We start from the raw sequence: 18713 nt of genomic DNA, 5'->3' as shown, positions 1-18713 counted from the left end.
AACAGTTGCAGTCAGCCATTCAGCAACTTTGCACCTATTCTGCTTTCTGTAGGTGGCTAAGTGTGGGGTTTTGACAGTAATCAGCTGATGTAACGGTTTGCTCAAAGCCAGGATTCCAAGAGAAGACTATTAGCACAGACTCAGAAATAGGGCACAATGATGAGAGTGCAGCACAGTTTGTTTGTGCCCCTACAGCCAGTCAGTAACTTCAGGGGAATGGTACTTTGAATTTCGGCAAACCCCCCCAGAAAGAACTATAAGGCTGGGAATCCTTTGTTTAAGGAAGGCTTTTTAAGTCTTGTAACAGGTCAGGTGAGCAAATGCTGGATGAGTGACAAATGAAAAACATTGTTTGGGCTGAGATGGTTGCTTCTTCCTGAAAATGTCCATAAATAGAACCATACCATAAGTTGCTGTAAATCACGTAGATCCATTAAATCAATGGAGACTTGTAGACTTACAACAGGTGAGTGTTTCCACAGATCAGTTGCTGGGTTATAGACATGCCTTTTAAAATGTACAGATTTGTACCAGCATTCAGGGCAGTGTAACATTTCCTAGACTCTCCTTTGTGGCTCAGAACACTTACTGGCCACGTTGCTAGTTGAAGATAATTGAATGTACTTATCACCAGTTACATGTTCACTGGTCCACTTGCAAAACCCCAGAATCTTTATCCAAGTAGTGTTTTCTGCCTCATCCCACATCAGTCTGGCGTATTCACCATCCATTCTAAGAAGCAGCTGTGCCACTTATGAATTAACCCTTCTTGGCCAGCCTTTTAGTTGGCACTTGGCTAGTGTTGGATGCACACTAGGAAAAATAGCACTTCTTACCCCAAATCCTGTAGAGCCTATGGAAAAGTGTTCTCCTTCCTTATTTGTAGCAGCTGATAAAGAGTATTTATACCTACTTTCAGGCCTCCTGAGTGGTTCTCTAGCATGCTGCCAGTTCTAGAAAGCTGCTCAGCTAAAAAACTGCAGTTACTAATGAAAATTCCTCTGCAGAATTTCCTCTTAAAAAGGGCAAATTATAGATATTGGAGATTGAAACAATCTAATATGTTATCTAAACCATCCCTACCAAGGCGGATTGTTGCAAAGCCAGAAGCAAGTTTTCTTCCCCATTACATGCTTTTTCAACCCTTAAAAGTAAGTAAATAAAAGGGAAACTTAAATGCATGAGTAAGATAAATTTGTCCTGTTTACACACACTAAAAATCTAAGCTTAGGAAAATATCCAGCTTTATTAAAATAAAACGTGGCCATCTAAATAGCCATCTATTAAAATCCAGTTTGTAAACAAACTTAAGAAATCCATAACAAAAATAGGGATGCGATGGAAATAATGACTCTCTCTGCTGTTCAGTTAGTGGGGATAAAAGTTATGCACCATTCCATGCTTGCAACTTCACAGCTATAATTTCTAAATGAAATATGCATTGATAACCTAAATTCTTGTAGTGTGATCCTCTCTTGCTGTCTTTTTCCCTTCCTGTTGCTAATCATAGTCCACACTCAGCTGATTGGGTATAACCAATATGGAGGAAATGGGTTGTGGTGTTTCTTGGTTATTGGAATGCAGAACTTGGGCTGGAAATGTTTGGTGATCAGACAGACTGAATCCATGTCTGAGTTTGGCTTGTTGACCCTTCTTTTCTAGTTGAAAGTGATTTCATTGGAGAATATTTCCCCTGTGCACTCCAACTGATGCCGTATTGAAACCAGCAGATGCTCTCTCTTTTCTTTCAACAACATCCCCTTTTTAGGCGGTTTATTGCTGGTGACTGTCAGACCCGGGCCTAGTCCTATGAATTCTCCTACATTTTCACACCAAATCTCTGTTGCTTTTGAGACTGTGATTACTGTGCTGTCCCTTGGCTTGGGCAAGCATCTTTGGAGATGGAATTCAGTGCAACTCCAAGGTCATTTGAATTACAAGTGGCCATTTCACTGTCCCCACCAGTCTGTCTATGTGAAGGTGCTCCTACATTCTGGCGTACTTGAATGTGACCTCCCATACTTGGGTTACCTTTGCAGAATAATATTGAATATGTTTTAGTGATTGACTTGAAACCAAGAAAATGTTATCTCCAAAGAATTCCCAGGAATCATACAAAAACCTGTATCTGCCTTTTAAACTCCCCTTTCTATTTGAAAATGGGAGCTACTAATTTTTGTGTAAGGTTGCAACATTAAAAAAAATTAAATGAATTTTTTCTGAAATTTTAAGAAGTCTGTTTACATTTCAGCCCGTTTTTTCTTGTTTCTTCCAGTTGCTAGTTAAGCCACACCACATGTTGTACACGGGGCATTAGTATTAAGTCCACAGGCTTTCTCTCTTGGGTATTATAAATGACTATGGAAACAGCCGGGATAAGGAGTAAGGTCTTCAACTAAAGGGACATTTAAGTTTGATTATCTGAAACTCCCAATTGTCCAGAACAGGGTCATATCCCTCTTCATCTATTAATTGTATTGAAAAACCCCTTATTTTCCCCAAAACTTCAGTTATCTAAAATTATTGAGCATCCCTCACAATATTTGGCTAATGGAGGTTGTACCATATGGTATTTTTTAAAGTTTCTTTACCTGCTATAACCCATACCTTGGGATAATCTAAAACTGAAAAAAAACAAAACAAAACTAAATCTATTGACTTTTCACTGTTTCCTTTTTGCATTTTTCGGAGCTTGGACAATGATGAGAGATGAATCAGTTTTACTTTGATTTATAGGCAGTTTATAGCTCCTTTCACTCATGCACTACTAGTGTGATGCCTGGGTTGCAAACACTGCAGGGGATTGTTCTTAGTTTTATTCCACTGGAATTATTTTAAATTCAGGTCTCTGGATCTTGGCTTTGTAAAAGTATATTTTTGAAATATGTCAATTTTGGGGTGGGAGCAAAGTTCATAGCTCTAGCTCAGTCCCATTTTTCTGGGCCAGGAGAGACTGGGTGAGCTGTAGGGGGCAGCATGTTTAGCCTTTGGTGAAGACAGAGCACTTACATTGAACGCTGCCCAACACAAGGCTGGGAGAAGACAATAGGATAACACATTTGGGATCTGCAGGCTCTGAGGGGGACTTGGAGGAGTCATGTTGACCAGCTCATTATAAAATCCTGCCATGTTTCAATCTTTTGTCTTTTAGAAATTTGCTGCCAGTTGCAGCTTTTCTGTAAAGCAAGAAACACAGAATGGAGTTAAATTTTACAGAGGTGAAGAAATAGGCAGGAAATGCAGGATCCTTTTCTTTGCTTCTATAGCCCATGCTGTAAACAGCTTCCATTTTTATTTGAAAATGTACTGGCTGTTGGTCCTCATGATAATTCTTGATACTTGTTATCAACAACGATGTAAATGGCTGAGTTTATTAATATTAGCTAATAAACTACTGAATATGAGTAGCAACTGTTAATTTGATTTTGTATGAACCACAATTAGATGCCTGACTCCTCAGTGTATGTATGGAATGACCTAGAGACACAACTGCTATTCAGAGTCCGCTTCCACAACCCATTTAATTATTTAAAAAATCATTTAAGGTTGGGGACTTAAATCTACCGAAGTGAGAGCTGCTGACCTTAACTGGCATGTAGTGTGTGGAACATTGTTCACTAGGTCAATTGGAGATGTTCAGGCTGGAGCTACAGCGTTACCTCTGAGTTCACTGGAGTTTTTTCCCCGGGGAGACCCTTAGCACCTTTGATGTACTGTAGCATGTACCTGAATATTCGAATGCGAGGAAAAGGGAAGAAAAGAACTTTCTGCCATAGGTATGTGCATGAAAGTTGGATGGCAGATGCAGTGAAAGGAATTAAATTATGAATAGATCGGTTTTTAACTTCTGCGTATTTTTCTTTGTGACCAGAAGCTCCTCCTTTAAACCTAGCCCTCTGAATAATTAAATCCTCAGGTGGGGATTGTCCACATCTTTGTCTGATATGCAGTGACCCAAGCAACAAACTACGCTGGATAGTTGTGAGTTGCAGCATAGGGAATTGTAAAGGTTCTGACAATGCCAGTTGTGCAGATGGACTCTCCCTTGTCCCTCTCTGTTGAGGTGTTCTGGCTTGATGAGCAGGAAGCAGCGCTGGGGACCGTGGCCAGCTTTAGAAATGCTTAAGCCATGCCTTGGCTTGTTTAATCAAACTGTGGCTTCAGTTCTATGTGTAGCTTTACATTAGATTTTTTTTATACTACGAGCCTTTTTTATTTAATTGAATTATCTTGGGTTTCTTAATCCTGCTGCTAGTAAACTGGAGTTGGGCATTAAGAACCAGTCTGTAAAAGAGATGTGACCAGCTTTGTAGATTTGCCATTATAATGCAGCATACTGATCTTTTGCTTTGTGAATGTTAGTGAACATGCAGCAGCAATCTTTCTTTGTTGGCATCCAGGCTGTGAGCCATCTCCCATTCCCTCCCCCCCCCGCCCTCCCGTTTTTTCTTCTACAGTTGTTGTTTCCTTCAACTTCAGTGACCCTCTGACCTAAATGCTCATTTATATGTCATGGTTTAAAGGTCTGCGTGTGGTAAGACTGTTTGGGCCCAATACCAGTTGTGTGACTTTTTTTTGTTTCTGAGTTTAAAAAAAAAAATTGTTTTAAAGCTGCTATATCTCTAGCATACACTACTGCTGTACGGTGTAAAATGCAGGGGAACCAGCTGAAGAGGGTTGTGCTGTAGGAAATCTGTTTACAAGATTGTCTAGTGTGAGATTTCCTGAGCTACTAGGGATGAGAAGCACACTTCCTTGTACATACAAGATCTTAAACTATTTGCATAGCCTCATGCTGACCAAAATGTAGCTGTGACTTTACAGGGAAGAGTTCCCCCTTTATACATAGCTGTCTAGTGACTGTATCTGGTTAGGTCAAAAGTCATTCTCTTCAGTAGGTGGGTTATGTTCAGGATAATACATACCTGTGTGTGTGTTACATCATATGCATCTGGCACCACTAGTAGGGGCAAACATCTAGCCATGATGGTGTTTTTCCATTAAAATTCTGTTTTTTCAGGGTGTTGTAATGTGGCTGTAAACATCTGCTGTGGGGTGAATAGACTTGGGCAGGAGCACCGTTTTTAATTTAAATTTTTTAAAAAGATTTGAATATTTATCTAAGTTAAAAAGATGACAAATACAAATCCTCTTTATGGATGCTATTTCATTTTAACTGCACTGTATGAGACCTTTCAGAATGAATGGCTGGATGTTTCCTTACAGCTATGGAACTATAGACTTTATGCACCATTATAGCTCATGAGCTAGAGCCTAAGAGGCCAATTGTGCTGAATCAACTCCCCAGCTTCCAAAGTGGCACATCACAAGGAGAATGACATCTAAGAAACAACCCTTTTAAAATCTGTTTTCAGAGTATTAATTTAGATCTATGTAAGTATAAATTTTGTGTGTGTAAATGGTCCATGACTGTTCCCTTCTGTTAAGGGTTAATATTCTGTTAATGGTACTTTACATAGATATATTAGTAAATTCCAACTGAAGACACTAATTCTAGGAGAATATCCCTATTTTAGTACAGAGTGGGGAGCGGCCTGCAGAGGTGTAGCTTGAGCCCACTGATTCATTCCTCTTGTGGGGCATGAGGGCCAGTTTAGGACTCTGCTCTCCCTCTGGGATGAGTCTTACTTCAGGCACAATACTGAGAAACTCTGTAGCAGCAGCACAAGCTGTTCTATTGGTAGGGAAGTCCCGAAATGGCACTAATAAGAATTAGAGAATGAAAGTGATTCAAGCCGTCTCCCAGCCATGGTTTGAGAAAACCAGGCCCCAAGATCCTTACAGATTCTCATCCTGCCCTGTACATAATGGAAACACCTCCCCATAAATTGGAAATTAATTAGGCTGGCAGAAGGGTGAGGTTTATCTGCATCATGTTCAGTTTTTCCAACTGCTTTGAATTACCAAAAGGTTTAGAATTGGGATCCCCCAAGAATTCTGGGGGGGAATGGAAGTTCCCCCCCATCTGGTCACTTTAGTATCTTGTGTAGTATAGAATATTACCTCCCAAAAGACAATGACTTAGGATACTAGGCTAATCAGTCAGTGTGATGTGTGGCATATTTTTTCTACCATCTCTTCTTTCTCTTTGATTCCCACTCCCCAAACATCTGCATTTGATTCTCTGCACAAAACCTGCAGTCAAGAAGGAAACATGCTCTTGACAAGCTTGAGTGCTGCTTTGTGGCTGTCTGCTATGGTATTTGGGGGTTGTGCAACCTGTCTCATTCTTGATGATGCTCCTACCTCCCACTGGCCTGAGCGTTAGGGTCTCCTAGATAAAATGTATCTAATAAACATATGCATGCAACTAGAATTCCTCTTTTCTCTCTCCTGAGTGTGTCAAATTCATTCCTAGCATAATTCTGCTGAGGTTATTGAACTTGCCTTAGGATGTATTTTGACTTTTTTTGGCCTTTTCAAGGTTACTCATTGCATTAGGGAGCCAGAAAGAAGCTGCTTCTGTGCGTCTCTCTCTAAAGTAATATATTTCGTTGCATTTCTGTGAGGACCCAGAATACAAGCTTCTCCTAGGTTTCTGCTGGTATCAGGATCTGGTGGTTGATTTTCTTGGGAGGGTCATTTGGGCTGAAGGCTGTTCAAAAGGGAGTAGCCATGGTGCTGTGAACACTGAAAGAAACCACAACTTTTCTTTTTTCCCAAGGGAGAAAAGCCACTGTGAAATCCAAATGTGACCCTCTGTATATTATGGCTCTTGCTTCATATCCTCTCCAGACATGGCCTAAAGGCTACAGCAAAGGCCCCTGGGAGTCAGCATCCTGGGTTTAATGTGGGCTTCAACTGCTTACTCATATGACCTAGGATAAGTCATGTGACTTCTTGCATTCCATTTGGCTTCACTGAAAACTGTCAAAAGCAGAACCATCATTAAAAACCAGATGCAGTGTCAGGATACTTTCTAGCGGATTGGCTGGCAGAAAAGGATTTAGATCAAGTAGAACAGTGGTTTACAACCTTTTTTCATTTGCGGACCCCTAAAAAATTTTGAACGGCGGTGTGGACCCCTTTGGAAATCTGAGACATGGTTTGCAGACCCCAGGTTAAAAAACACTGAAGTAGAAAAATGCAAATCCCCTTCCCCATCTCTGACTCACTGCTAAATGTCTGGTGTAAAACATCCCATGTTACACTGACTGAAGTGCTACACTTTTGAAGCGGACAGGCTGCTGACATACACAACTGGGTCCAACAGTGAAGGCGTTAGCGTAAACTTGAGCACCCTTTTTCTGTTGATTTCCCCCAAACGTTCCTGCAGTCACGGAACCAGGGTAGTAGTAGTTTTGAAGAGACTCCTTCTTACGAAAAATAAGAGCAGGAAAAAATGTAAAAGCGTACTTGAAAACACTACAGAATGGCAAAGCTGTACTACTTTTTGATTCCTGATGTAGAGTGCTCTTTATCCTGAAGATACTGGAGTTCTCCAGACTGCCAGGAAATGCAAGCTTAAGAGAGGATGGCTAACTAATATCTGCAGTTTCCAGAGTGGTGTTAAGAGCTGTTTCAGAAGGATCAGGAAATTGCATTACACATGCAGAAAACCAGATCTTTAATCTCAACAGTAACTATAAGAAACACCAAATAACCAGTAAGAAGGAAGTAAAATCTGTTCAAATTTTGAAGATCTAATAGAAAACTGTTAAATCTCTAACCAAGACTGTGTGAGTTTATTCCTGCTTGTTTTTTAGGGGGGTGAGTGATATGTGTAACGGAAAGTAGGCCCCAGAATATCTCAATGGGTTGATATGGACAGAACCTTGATCCTGTCCCTTTATACATAGGTATGTAGAGGAGAGCCTTGCACCCTCTGCATTGCAGTTTGGCACTTAGCTACATTCCACCCATACTATTCTCTCAAGTATGTTTGCATTTTGGCTTCTAGTCCTGGCCAGACAAGACATCTCCTGCCATAACTCTTTATAGAGTACTTTTTGATATAGAAAGTATTTTTCATGACTGTTTATTAATCAGTGTTTTTAAAAGCAGGTTGTATCTCTAAAGTGGAAAAGCTAGGTCTAGAGCATTGGATGTGAATTTCAGCTTCTCTCCTGGTTATGTTGAAAGTGAAACACTTAGTCTGCAACTACAGAGTATGGGAAAACTCAGAAAAGTGGTAGGGGAATGCAACATCCAAGGACGGGACCTGCGTTTTTATGTCAAATGGGATCCGGTATTTTTTATAAGGAGCCATACTTTTTTAAAAGTAATTTGAGATCTGAATGTGATTTCTAATGTATCAAAACATTAATATTTTAAAGCTATAACAAAGTTTTAAATTTCTACTATTTTTTCATTTATTTTACCTGTTCTGTTATCTATTATCTTAAATTGATGTATGTGGTTGAGGAGTATTGCTTCTCCTCTTAGCATTTGTTTCTATAACCAGAAATAAAATTATATATTAAAGAGAAGGTGCCCTGAAATTGCTTACTCCTTTTGAGTGGCTAAAGGATACGCTCTTACTGCCTGCATAGCACTGTGATGAGTTAGAAGATTTCCTCAGCAGCCTGTGGTGTGGATTTCACCATTTTCTTGGTATAAACTGCTTGCTTTTAGACCCAGTTTGTAATCAATTGTGGTGTGGCTGACTCTAAACAGGATCTGTCTCTACATGATTAATGTACAGTTAGTAACTGTGGCAGATAAGTGTTTCACTGCTAGCAGAGGCCTAGGCTGGCACGTTTTGTCTTCTTTGGAACAGTTATTTTTCAGTGTGGGCAGAATAACCTAACCATGTCTATGGAACCAGAGAGGTTGACTGGGCCTGCCTTCCTTCCAGCTCTCCCTGCTGTAGGATATCCCAGAGGGCTCTGTTGCTCTGTGCTGCTGGTGCTATTTTCTGCGCCTGTCTTCTGGGCACTCTGTCTCATGCATGGCTATAAACAGGCAGTGTGCATTTGGGGATGACAGAACCTAAATATTTCTCTCTCTCCATCCGCACCCTTGAATTGTGTGCAGAACATTAGGTATATGTTTGTACATCTTCAGGGTTCAGAAAAATCCTAGCTATCAATTCAGCTCTGGTATTTGGAAGGTACTTTTGGGAAACAGTAGCTCACTAACATATTGTTGGTAATAACCTGTCTCTTTTCTGCATCAGGATGGATAATCAGGATTAGCCCATCATCCCTCAAACTGGCTGTAGACTCAGGATCAAGTTTTCACTTATCCATCGGGATCTTCATCAATTCTGTGCTAAACCATTTCAACTGCTGCTGTAAATGATGAGACAGCATATTGTGAAGCTTAGAAGTTATACGTGGGCTGAAAACATTTCCAAGTCCTCCCATTTTTAAGGCTAGATTGTTCTTATGCCCTGTTCTTCCCTTTGACACCTTATGTCAACTGCACCATCCCTACTCTAATTGCTCATTTTGGTTAACCAGGTCACTGGCTTTGAGTTTCAGAATTTAATGTGAATGCCATGAAGACCTCAGTGGACCTAAAGATGGATTCTCCCTGCCTAGTAACCATAGTCTGGCTGGCTTTTTCATGTGTTAGAAATCCTGCCCAGATCAGCAAAAAATACTTAGCAGACAAAGTCTGTAGAGAGTTAGATCTGGACACTTCCTTTAGCATCATCTTTTTTAAATACAGCATTGGACACCTATTTTTAAAATATATTGGACAAGCTCCCCACTATATTACATTTGGGAAAAGCTGAACCTTTTGTCTTTAGGCCCTCTGTTTTCTGTGTGTCTGATTTATGCTCTACGATGACTTCGATAGCTACAGCAATGGAAATTTCTGGTTCCAAGAGCAGCATGAGCTGGCACATAGATGGCTAATGGAAACTGTTATTGATTAAGCTCTTTATGGAACTTTATACCAATGAGTGGCTCGAGGCATTCAACTCCCAAAGGAAAAAGAACCAGCAGACTTTGCAGGGTAATATCCCTTCCCGCTGAAAGACTCATGATAGTAAGTGCTGCTATAAAAGCTACAGGCTTTTTAGCAGTCAGAAAGGACGTTTCTAGGAAGGAAACGTTAATGTCTCTTAACTTTTTGGAATCTATGAAGACAGCCTGCTGGGTAGCTATTTGTATCGTAGCCTTTTCAAAAGACGTTATTTTCAATGGGGTCCCAGGGAAGGCGAAGAGCTTCTGCCAGTGTCACGTTTTCCAAAAATGAAAATGTAAAATCTCTCATCCACAGACACACTTCTACGGCTTGCTCAGGCCCAGGGCTGTGACGGTCTTTGTGAGAACCTGCCTTGGTCCTCTACGCGGTGGAGAGTGCCTCGCCACCGTGCTTTGGCTTTGACTGTGAACGCAGTGGCGGCCTGAACCGCTAAAAGTTGAGAGTTGTGAGGAGGTCAATTCTCTTCAGCTGTACCTCCTTCCCCCCCCCAGCGTGGCTGCTCACCTGCTACGCCTCTACCACCTCCATGGGCGGCCGCCATTTTAAGATCCTGCAGCTACTGGTTCTTCCCAACTCTGCCTTGGGCGAAGGGTCTCGGTAAGTGCTTCGGTGGACACCTGGGTTCCTTGGGTTGCGTGCCCCGCGTGGAGAGAGGGGCGGCCTGCGGTGGCAGGCCCGCTGGTGCGTAAGTGATGCCTCTGCCCACGGGCCCCAGGCTGGTCCACCAAGGGCGGGGGCACTACGGGGGCCGGGCGTTAACCATTATTCTTTTAATTAAAGCTCATCATGGAAAAGCTGGGTAACCCCTTCCCCTTAGCAGTGTTAACCTCTGCCAGGGCCTGGGGGGGTGGGGGGGGCTGTAGGGGTTAAGTGGGGGCTGGGCCCCAAGGGAGGGGCCCCTGTTCATCCTGGGGCGCCTGGCCACCTCAGGAGGCGCTACTGCGCGGCCTGTGCACGCCCCTGAGAGGGGGCCCCGCTCTCCATGACCCTTGGACTGAGCCTTCAGCCACGTCAATCCGTCCCCTCCCCCCCCCCCAATAATTGGGGGGCTACTTCTCTTACCTCGCCTGCCCTCCGCGCGGCGGAAGGATACTGGGATGTTGCGCAGCCTGTGCGGAATGATCCATCAGAGCGCGACGATCACCACCGGGGGGCGGGGGGGAATGGCCGAGCGGCGGCTGCTCCCGGAACTGTTCGTGCTGGGGCAGCCGCGTTCCCCACGAGCCCCCTCTGGCACGGACGCGCCTGCCGGAAGCGGCCCGGGAGGGAGCGGGGCCGGAGTGGCTCTTTCCTCCGCTGCCCTGGAGCGCGGTGGTGCCTCTTGCCTAGCTTCGGCGCGGCGGCGGGATGTTCACGCCGGGGGCGGAAAACTTCCTGCGGCAGGCCAGGTGGGGCGGGGGAGCCAGAGACGCGGCCCCGTGTGGGGCTGGTGGCTGGGGAAGAGGCTCAAGTCAGCCGGACGCCTGGGTTCCCGGGGTTGCGAGCCCCGCGTGGGGAGAGGGGCAGCCGGACGCCTGGGTTCCCGGGGTTGCGTGCCCCGCGTGGGGAGAGGGGCAGCCGGACGCCTGGGTTCCCGGGGTTGCGTGCCCCGCGTGGGGAGGGGGGCAGCCGGACGCCTGGGTTCCCGGGGTTGCGAGCCCCGCGTGGGGAGGGGGGCAGCCGGACGCCTGGGTTCCCGGGGTTGCGTGCCCCGCGTGGGGAGGGGGGCAGCCGGACGCCTGGGTTCCCGGGGTTGCGTGCCCCGCGTGGGGAGAGGGGCAGCCGGACGCCTGGGTTCCCGGGGTTGCGAGCCCCGCGTGGGGAGAGGGGCAGCCGGACGCCTGGGTTGCGTGCCCCGCGTGAGAGGGGTTGCTTGTCCCTGGATAGGTGCCTGGCTTTGCTCAGGGCAGTGATCGCTGTGGGTGGGCAGGCAGGCGGGGTTGTGTCTCGGTTGGTGAATTCAGCAACGCAGTTCCCGAGGCTGTGGGTGTTCCCTGCGCTTTGTGCTCCCACAGCGAGGGCTCCTCAGACACTGTCCTCTGCAGACCCAGTGGGCAGGGGAGTGGTATTCTCCCCATGTCCTAGGCAGGAAGGCTGAGGCAGGGCTGTGAAGTGACTTGTCCAATCTATCGCTGCTAGAAGAAGACATTTCAGACAGGTGGCTGTCTCTTGGAACTGGTCTCCACTTCCCCATTGCTGACCATAGGCAATGGGAGCGGGTGCAGCTGAACGGTAACTGGAAACAATTCCAGGTTCAGCCTTCTCAGAAGCCCTCCTGAAACCTTGCTCCCAAGGATGCAACTAAAATACTGCGCTTTCAGAGGACTGCTGGGATACCAGCAGGATGATGTGTTCAGAGGAGAGTTGCAGACATCCTTGGGTCTCCCAAGCTTTGGCTTTGTTTTCATGCTGGCAAACGAAGGGATGAATGGCTTGTTTTGAGAAGATATTAAAGCTTTTTCCCACTTAAATTGCCAGTTTAGCAGCCATAGCTTTGAAGCGGTAGTAGCTATTTATTTCCTTTCTTTAAAGACACTTGCCATTTGAGAAAAGGCTTAGAAATTGGCTTCTTGAACTTGGAAAGCAAATAGAAACTGCATAGCACAAAAATAAAGGGGAAATGGTTTTAAAGGAACAAACATTTCAGACAGTTCAAATAACAGAAATAGGTTTGATACCAGTATTTTGTCTTTGAGGTTAACAGAGCAGTAGAATGTGGACTTCTGTGTAGGGGAAGGTATTGCCTCAGCACTCCCTTTCTCCTGTTTTCGTTTCTGTATGTTTCAGACCATGAAATTTTACTGGTTTAGGGTTTCCTAATTCCTGTGTTGCCCTTCTTCACTAGGGAGATCCAGGATGAAGAACTGCGGAGATTTAGTTCCCGAATCACAAGCCTTCTCCAGAATCATGACTTGGGAAATGATACCATTGACTGTTTACAGAGACTTTTCCTGATTGTTTCAGCCACAAAATATGGCCGGAAGTGAGTGAGAGGACATGTTAAACCTTGTTATGTAGTTGCTGTAACAGGGTATTGTCAAGAATCTGTTTCAGCATTCTGTAGATCAGTACTACTACAGATCTGCCCTACTTCCTTTTTGGATTGCATTTGCAGTGACCAAAAATAGTTAATAGATTTTTTGTATTTTAATGTATCTACCAATATGTCACTGTTCCCAGGGGTGAGTGCTATGCTCTTTTAAATCGATTACTCTCTATTATTATATAACATCTATATTTCTGCACCTTAATCATGAACAGTAAATCTTGTGAATGTGGAATCTGTGTGTGTGTGTGTGTGTTTTAATTTTTGTCTTCTGTTTCTATAACAGAAAATATTTTCTTAGCTTGCTATTCAGTGTACTAATCCCAGCAGCTGTGATTCTCTTAGAATATAAAATGTTGAAATTGAAGCTTGTGTTTCTCCTGTACACAGGAGTTGCAACGCATTCTGTTCTTGACAGAACAGAAATAAAGGCTGGGTGACTGCAAAAATTTCCCTTTGCTGAAAACACTGTGCTAGTTTCAGATGTTGAAATCCAGTCCGCTCTCTGTCCCCTTGCAAACTAGGGACCCTGTCCAGCTCCTCTTAAAGTAAGTGGGGAAAAAATCCCTCTGACTTCATTAAGATTTGGATCAGGCCTTATTAAAGGAGTGAAATTCAGAGATGTTCAGACTGAAGAAGTTGAGTAATATGAGATTACTTAGGACCAGCCTCAAAGACGACACCATATCAAGACTTTCAGATAAGAATGTTTACTTATATTTCTATCCTCTTGTTTCTTTCAGTGATGCCTGAATGACTGGTTTTTGTTGGTTGATTTTTTTTTTAATTTTTTTTTTTTTTTGTAGGTTGGATGGCAAATTTGTAGAGCTGTTGCAGACAGTGCTGTGTATGCCCAAGTGTCCTGAGCAGGTTCAGGCTCTGTGTGCTGCCATTTTGAGAGAGATGTCACCCAGCAATTATCTGATCCTATCCTGCGATGAAATCCAGGATGCAAAGCTCTTGAGTCTAGTGTCCTCCATCCTCTTGGCTCAGGTAGGTGGACTGTGCTGTCAGGAATCTTGTCTAGACTTCATCACCCCTTCACTTAACTCAAGGGGAGTAAAATTTACTTACATGTGTTTAAATAAGAACAGAAGGAACTTCATGTAACTTAAGAACAGTTTATGCTTTGTTTGAAATCAAATGGCAAAGTTTTCTCTGTATTCAAGATTTGATAATGAGCTATTTAAAATCAAGGTGTGTGTAGCATGAGGGGATGAGAGCACTGGGCTCTGTGACCCGCGGAGTGGGAAGGAACCTTTCAGTGCAAGCTCCTGTAATAGAGTTCAATCTATTGCTGCTCATGCCTACAGAGGAAAGGATTGAAAAGTGAATTTATTGTGGCTTCTCACCTCTTTGTGGTGCTGGTTTTTCATAACATGTAGAGATCTGCTTGGCCTAATTTTAAAGCCTGATCCAAGCACAGCTGATCCCAGCGCAACCTTAGAGTGTTGAGTTGTTGTCAGAATTGAACTAACCTGAACCTACACTTCCCCTGCAGCCTGTGTAGGTGCTGCCACTGCATCATCCTTGGGACTTGCCTTGTTGGTGGCTCCCCAAGCCATCCGTCTCTTCTGCCCATGGTGGTGAGGGGTGGTCAGTAGCAGTTGCATGACATGCTCCTGCTGGCCATCCCCACCTTGCTGCGCTCTGTGCGCTGCAGAGTGAGAGGTGCTGCAACTCCTTGGCCCGCTCATTCTGCAGCGTGCACAGAGCGCAGCAAGGTTTTGGTGGCTTGCAGTAACAAGGCACGCCACTGCTACCAGGCTAACCCCACGGGCAGGTGGCCGTGGTCAGAGATGACCCAAGTCCAAGGGGGAGGGGAGGGTTGTTTTCACCTGTAATCCGGTTCGGGTTGTCTTTAAGGCTCTAACGTACCTTTACTAGGGAAAGTAACTTATTTATAAAGCACCCCTTCTTCCCCAGAAAGCAGTTGCATAGTTAAAATGTAATAATTCCAAAATCTAAAACCTTTCGCCTTTCATCTGTGTATTTACCCTTGAATTAGAAACAGAACCATGATATGGTTTTTGCTCTGTTTTGATGTTGCTGAGGCATTAATTTGGCAGATTTAATGCTGCTACTGCAACTCATTACAGCAGGTGACACTAATGAGCAATGTCCCACTTGATGTAATGAAAGCGGGAACTATTCAGCAGAGCCCCTACAAAAGGGCCCTCCTCTCATTGGTTCTTGGCTGTCAGCGTCTTGTCTTCCTCTAACTGCAAGGAAATGAGGTGGAAGTGAGTCACTCATTCCATTTGCCTACCTGTCGTTACAGCTGTCAGTCCCATGTACTTTGCCTGAGACTTACAGCTTTCCAGAGCTTGTAGCCTTACTGTTGCCTCCAAAAGAGGCAGCTGCAGCAACTTTCTTCCTTGGCTTCTCTGCCTCTTGCTCTTCTGTTTGTTGGGAGAGTAGACTGGCAGATGTGATTTTAGACATTGGACATTTCTAACAGGTGAGGGGCAGATCCTCTAAGTGGCATGTAAACTTGTTAAAAGCTGGAGATCTGCCATTGATTCATTTATGCTTCTCACTAGAAAGCAGGCAGGGCTCCTGGAGCTGCATGTCAGCAGCATGATGACATGGTTCCTTCAGTTCCTTTTGTGTCACAGCTTTGTAACCCAGGAGGAATGGCATGTCCTCTTACCCTTTTTCTTTACTGTAGGTATCCCTAAATCATAAGCCTCCTCGTTAATGTGTTTCTTTGGTCCATCTGTATGGGGAGGGGGGGAGGGTTCCCCAGTGCAGCTCCCTCACCTCCAGAAGGTTGTGTAGCTCACCACCGAATCGTTTACTTTTTCCTGAGTAGGGCACACATCTGGTAACTAGTGGATGCCACAGGTTGATGTTGATTTACATCCTTCAGATCAAGAGGATGAGGCAGACAGCTGGGGAGACTGTCAGAGACTCTGAATAGTTGAATGGGTTTTACTTTCTGCTGGCATGATGGCTTTGGAGGAGGAAGAGAACCATTTGATACCACTAGGGCAGCCTCTCAAAAGGTTTGGTATCTGCCTGTCATCCCAAAGGAGGGGTAATCTTTGTGAGAGACCCATCTCCCCTGACAATTCAGTCTAATTATGTATCTTAAACCACAGCAACCACTTCCAAACAGAGCCACAGCAACCACTTCCAAACAGAGAGTGTTTTATTCTCCTTATAGGTACCGGCTAACTAGACATGTTGGAACACGTTTCATCAATCTGACTCAAAGCCACAAGCCTTGCGTTTAACAATCATATTGGCAAATTCACCACTAGGGATTATATGGAGGAGTTTGCCTCTCCATCCACGCTGGATGAATGTAGCATTGTATTTGGGGGGAGTCCGCTAGAGCCACTTTTGACAAATAAATTCAACTTTCAGTTGTGGCTGTCCCCAAACTTGTTGCTTCATCCAATGTTTTCTCCATTGGGAACTGTGGCTTCAGCTTGTAGAAGAGATCTGTGGACTATGGTAAAATAGATGCACTCAGCACCAGAGCAGAGATGCCTTCATGTAAGCATTTGTAAGGCTGAGATCATTAAAAGCTCAGTTGTAAATGGTCAGCTTCTTTTAATCTTTGCTTCATTTTAAGGGAAATAAAAAGGCTCAGGTGTCAGCAGTGGGGCAGCGTGTTGTAAAAGTCCTGGAAGGGCGACTGCCTGAGGGTCAGAGTTCACGGCACTTTCTTCCTCTACTCTCCAAGATCATCAGTCTATCGCCAGCAAACCTAACTGAAGGTAAATGCAGGAGGGTCCTAGAGAGAATGCCAAAGGGTCCCACAGAGATGGAACAGATCTGTCATACAGCATAGTGATAAAGAAGGGTCTTTGAAGGCTTAGACCAAGAGTATGACTTGGGATGCTTGCAAATTGCCATTATAAATGGCACCTATATCCCAGGGAAAGTGAAACTCTGATCCATTGAGGAGAGGTACCTTATTTGTTTGATGCCCTCGAGTGTGCTAGGCACCTCACAGGAAAGAAAGACATTGGCTCCTTAGGGCAGAGAGATCCTTGCTATATGTATGTGCCTAGCACTGGGGCGTCTGAGTGTGATTGCGATATAAATATGTACCCTGAGGAGCTTGGGGTGGGGGCGGAAAAGCTTACATGGCTCCACAGTTTGTGTGTCTCTATTTAGTGAGTACAGAAGAACAGCCAGTTCACTTTTCATAGGTTTCTTGCCAGAAGTGAGATTTGGAGTGGCAGAGAATTTGAAAGGTGGGGGTGGTGAAATTTCAGGGGGAGGTGATGGCCCAATGAATAGGCTTTGGGAGAGCACTCCGGTCATGGGGGGACCCGATGGAAAAAGGTGCAGAAATACTCTTATGAAAAGGAGATGCTGCACTGTGCTGAGACGAGGTTCAGGAGTTTGCTCAGAGATTCGCACTCCTTGGACAGAGGCGGGGAGGCTTGAAGGAGGATGCTGGAATGGAATATTTGCCTTTGCCTAGGATTCAGCACCACTTCCCCGGGCTTCTGCTACATTCAGTAGGATAAAACTGTATAGGGGATATACATTTTCATGCTATAGGGCTCAGATTAATCACAACTCCCTGATTAGGGAAAAAACATCCCCCACAGACAGGTTATTCCATTATTGTCCACTACATTTCATCTTCTGATACTATCCATCCGATAGCTGCTGTTGGAGACCAGACTTGGGAATAGATGTACCATTGGGCTGATCTATATTACAAATCCCAGGTGTCTGCTCACTTTCTGACTTCAGTCTGAAGAACTGTGCAGAACATTGATGAGATTAAATATAGCACTGAACAGGAGTGGGGGGGAAAGGCCGGGGGTGGGAATGGTATACGGAGTTGTGAATGGAATACAAAAGATACTGGTCTCTGAGCAAGTGTAAAAGTAGAAGAACTGGGGGGGGGGGGGCATGAAAATCACCTACAGAGTTTGACTGAGGGAATCCCTTTGCTCTGAGAGTTGCTAAGAGTTGGACTATAGTTCTGCTGGCAGCCTTGGGCTAGGTTTAAAGTGTACCAGTTTGGGAGCAGTTTTTAGTGACTAGTGTGCTGCAGAGGCCCCTTGCTGTGATGAGTCTAAACCTTACCTGCATTGCTTTCCATCTGTAGATCAGACCAATCTGGTCAATAAAAGGATGGTGGACTGGCTGAGATATGCAAGTGTTCAGCAAGGAGTTGCACTGCCCTCTGGAGGCTTCTTCTCCAATCCCAGGGCAAGGCAGGTGAGTGATGAATTCCAGAGACTCTCACAAAGGACCTGGACCATGTCATGTCACCGCCCCACCCTTTAAAGCTCCTGAGCACAGATCATTTTTAGGAAAGGTGGTCTAGAAATGCTGCTGTTCTTAGCCAGGTGGACAACTAGTGGGTGCAGCAGTCAGGCACCTTGGGGATCAGAGTTTGGATTTCAAACTCCTAGGCTAATGGGAGTACAGAGACCGAAGGTTTAGCTCCAGGCAGAGGTGGAAGAGAGCATCTTGCAGATTTTGGTGACCACACTGATATGTGTTGAGGGCCATTTATCTTGAAATGGAAGGTTGCTGAAGGTGACTTTTGAGGGAGATGGGAAATAAAAGGATTTTGAGGGCCCCTCCCATGGAAAAAGACCTGCACCTTCCCAGCCTGGGCCTCTGGTTGTTATGGAGGCTTTCTGTATGTCTATATGTATGTATGTAAGTAACTTCTACATACATGTAAACACACAAACATGTTCAATGACTCAATTCATGTGTTTGGTGAACTCCACTTCCCCTCTCCCCAACAATCTCTACCTCAGGAAGTCCCACCACTTCACCCAGTTTATCTTCTACCTCC

At 44.6% G+C, this 18713-nt stretch overlaps 1 protein-coding gene across 3 annotated transcripts in view; it reads left to right on the top strand.

Moving 5' to 3' along the window:
• The first annotated feature begins 526 nt into the window (after positions 1-526).
• The window catches only part of AP5Z1 (adaptor related protein complex 5 subunit zeta 1), a 28815-nt gene continuing 10628 nt past the window's right edge, over positions 527-18713 (top strand). The window contains exons 1-5 of one of the 3 annotated variants that reach the window (XM_073361937.1): positions 527-10497; positions 12725-12862; positions 13732-13918; positions 16509-16653; positions 18009-18121. In XM_073361937.1, the coding sequence (XP_073218038.1) occupies positions 10427-10497; positions 12725-12862; positions 13732-13918; positions 16509-16653; positions 18009-18121 (654 nt within the window). In that variant the 5' untranslated portion in view covers positions 527-10426. Of the gene's footprint in view, positions 10498-11058; positions 11289-12724; positions 13062-13731; positions 13919-16508; positions 16654-18008; positions 18122-18713 lie in introns of those variants that run through there. The other 2 variants (XM_073361938.1, XM_073361939.1) reach the window with 2 other exon arrangements.

The sequence above is a fragment of the Lepidochelys kempii genome, chromosome 10, assembly GCF_965140285.1.
Source record: "Lepidochelys kempii isolate rLepKem1 chromosome 10, rLepKem1.hap1, whole genome shotgun sequence".
In the NCBI taxonomy this organism is placed as follows: Eukaryota; Metazoa; Chordata; order Testudines; family Cheloniidae; genus Lepidochelys; species Lepidochelys kempii.
This window is presented reverse-complemented; position numbering and strand designations above follow the sequence as displayed.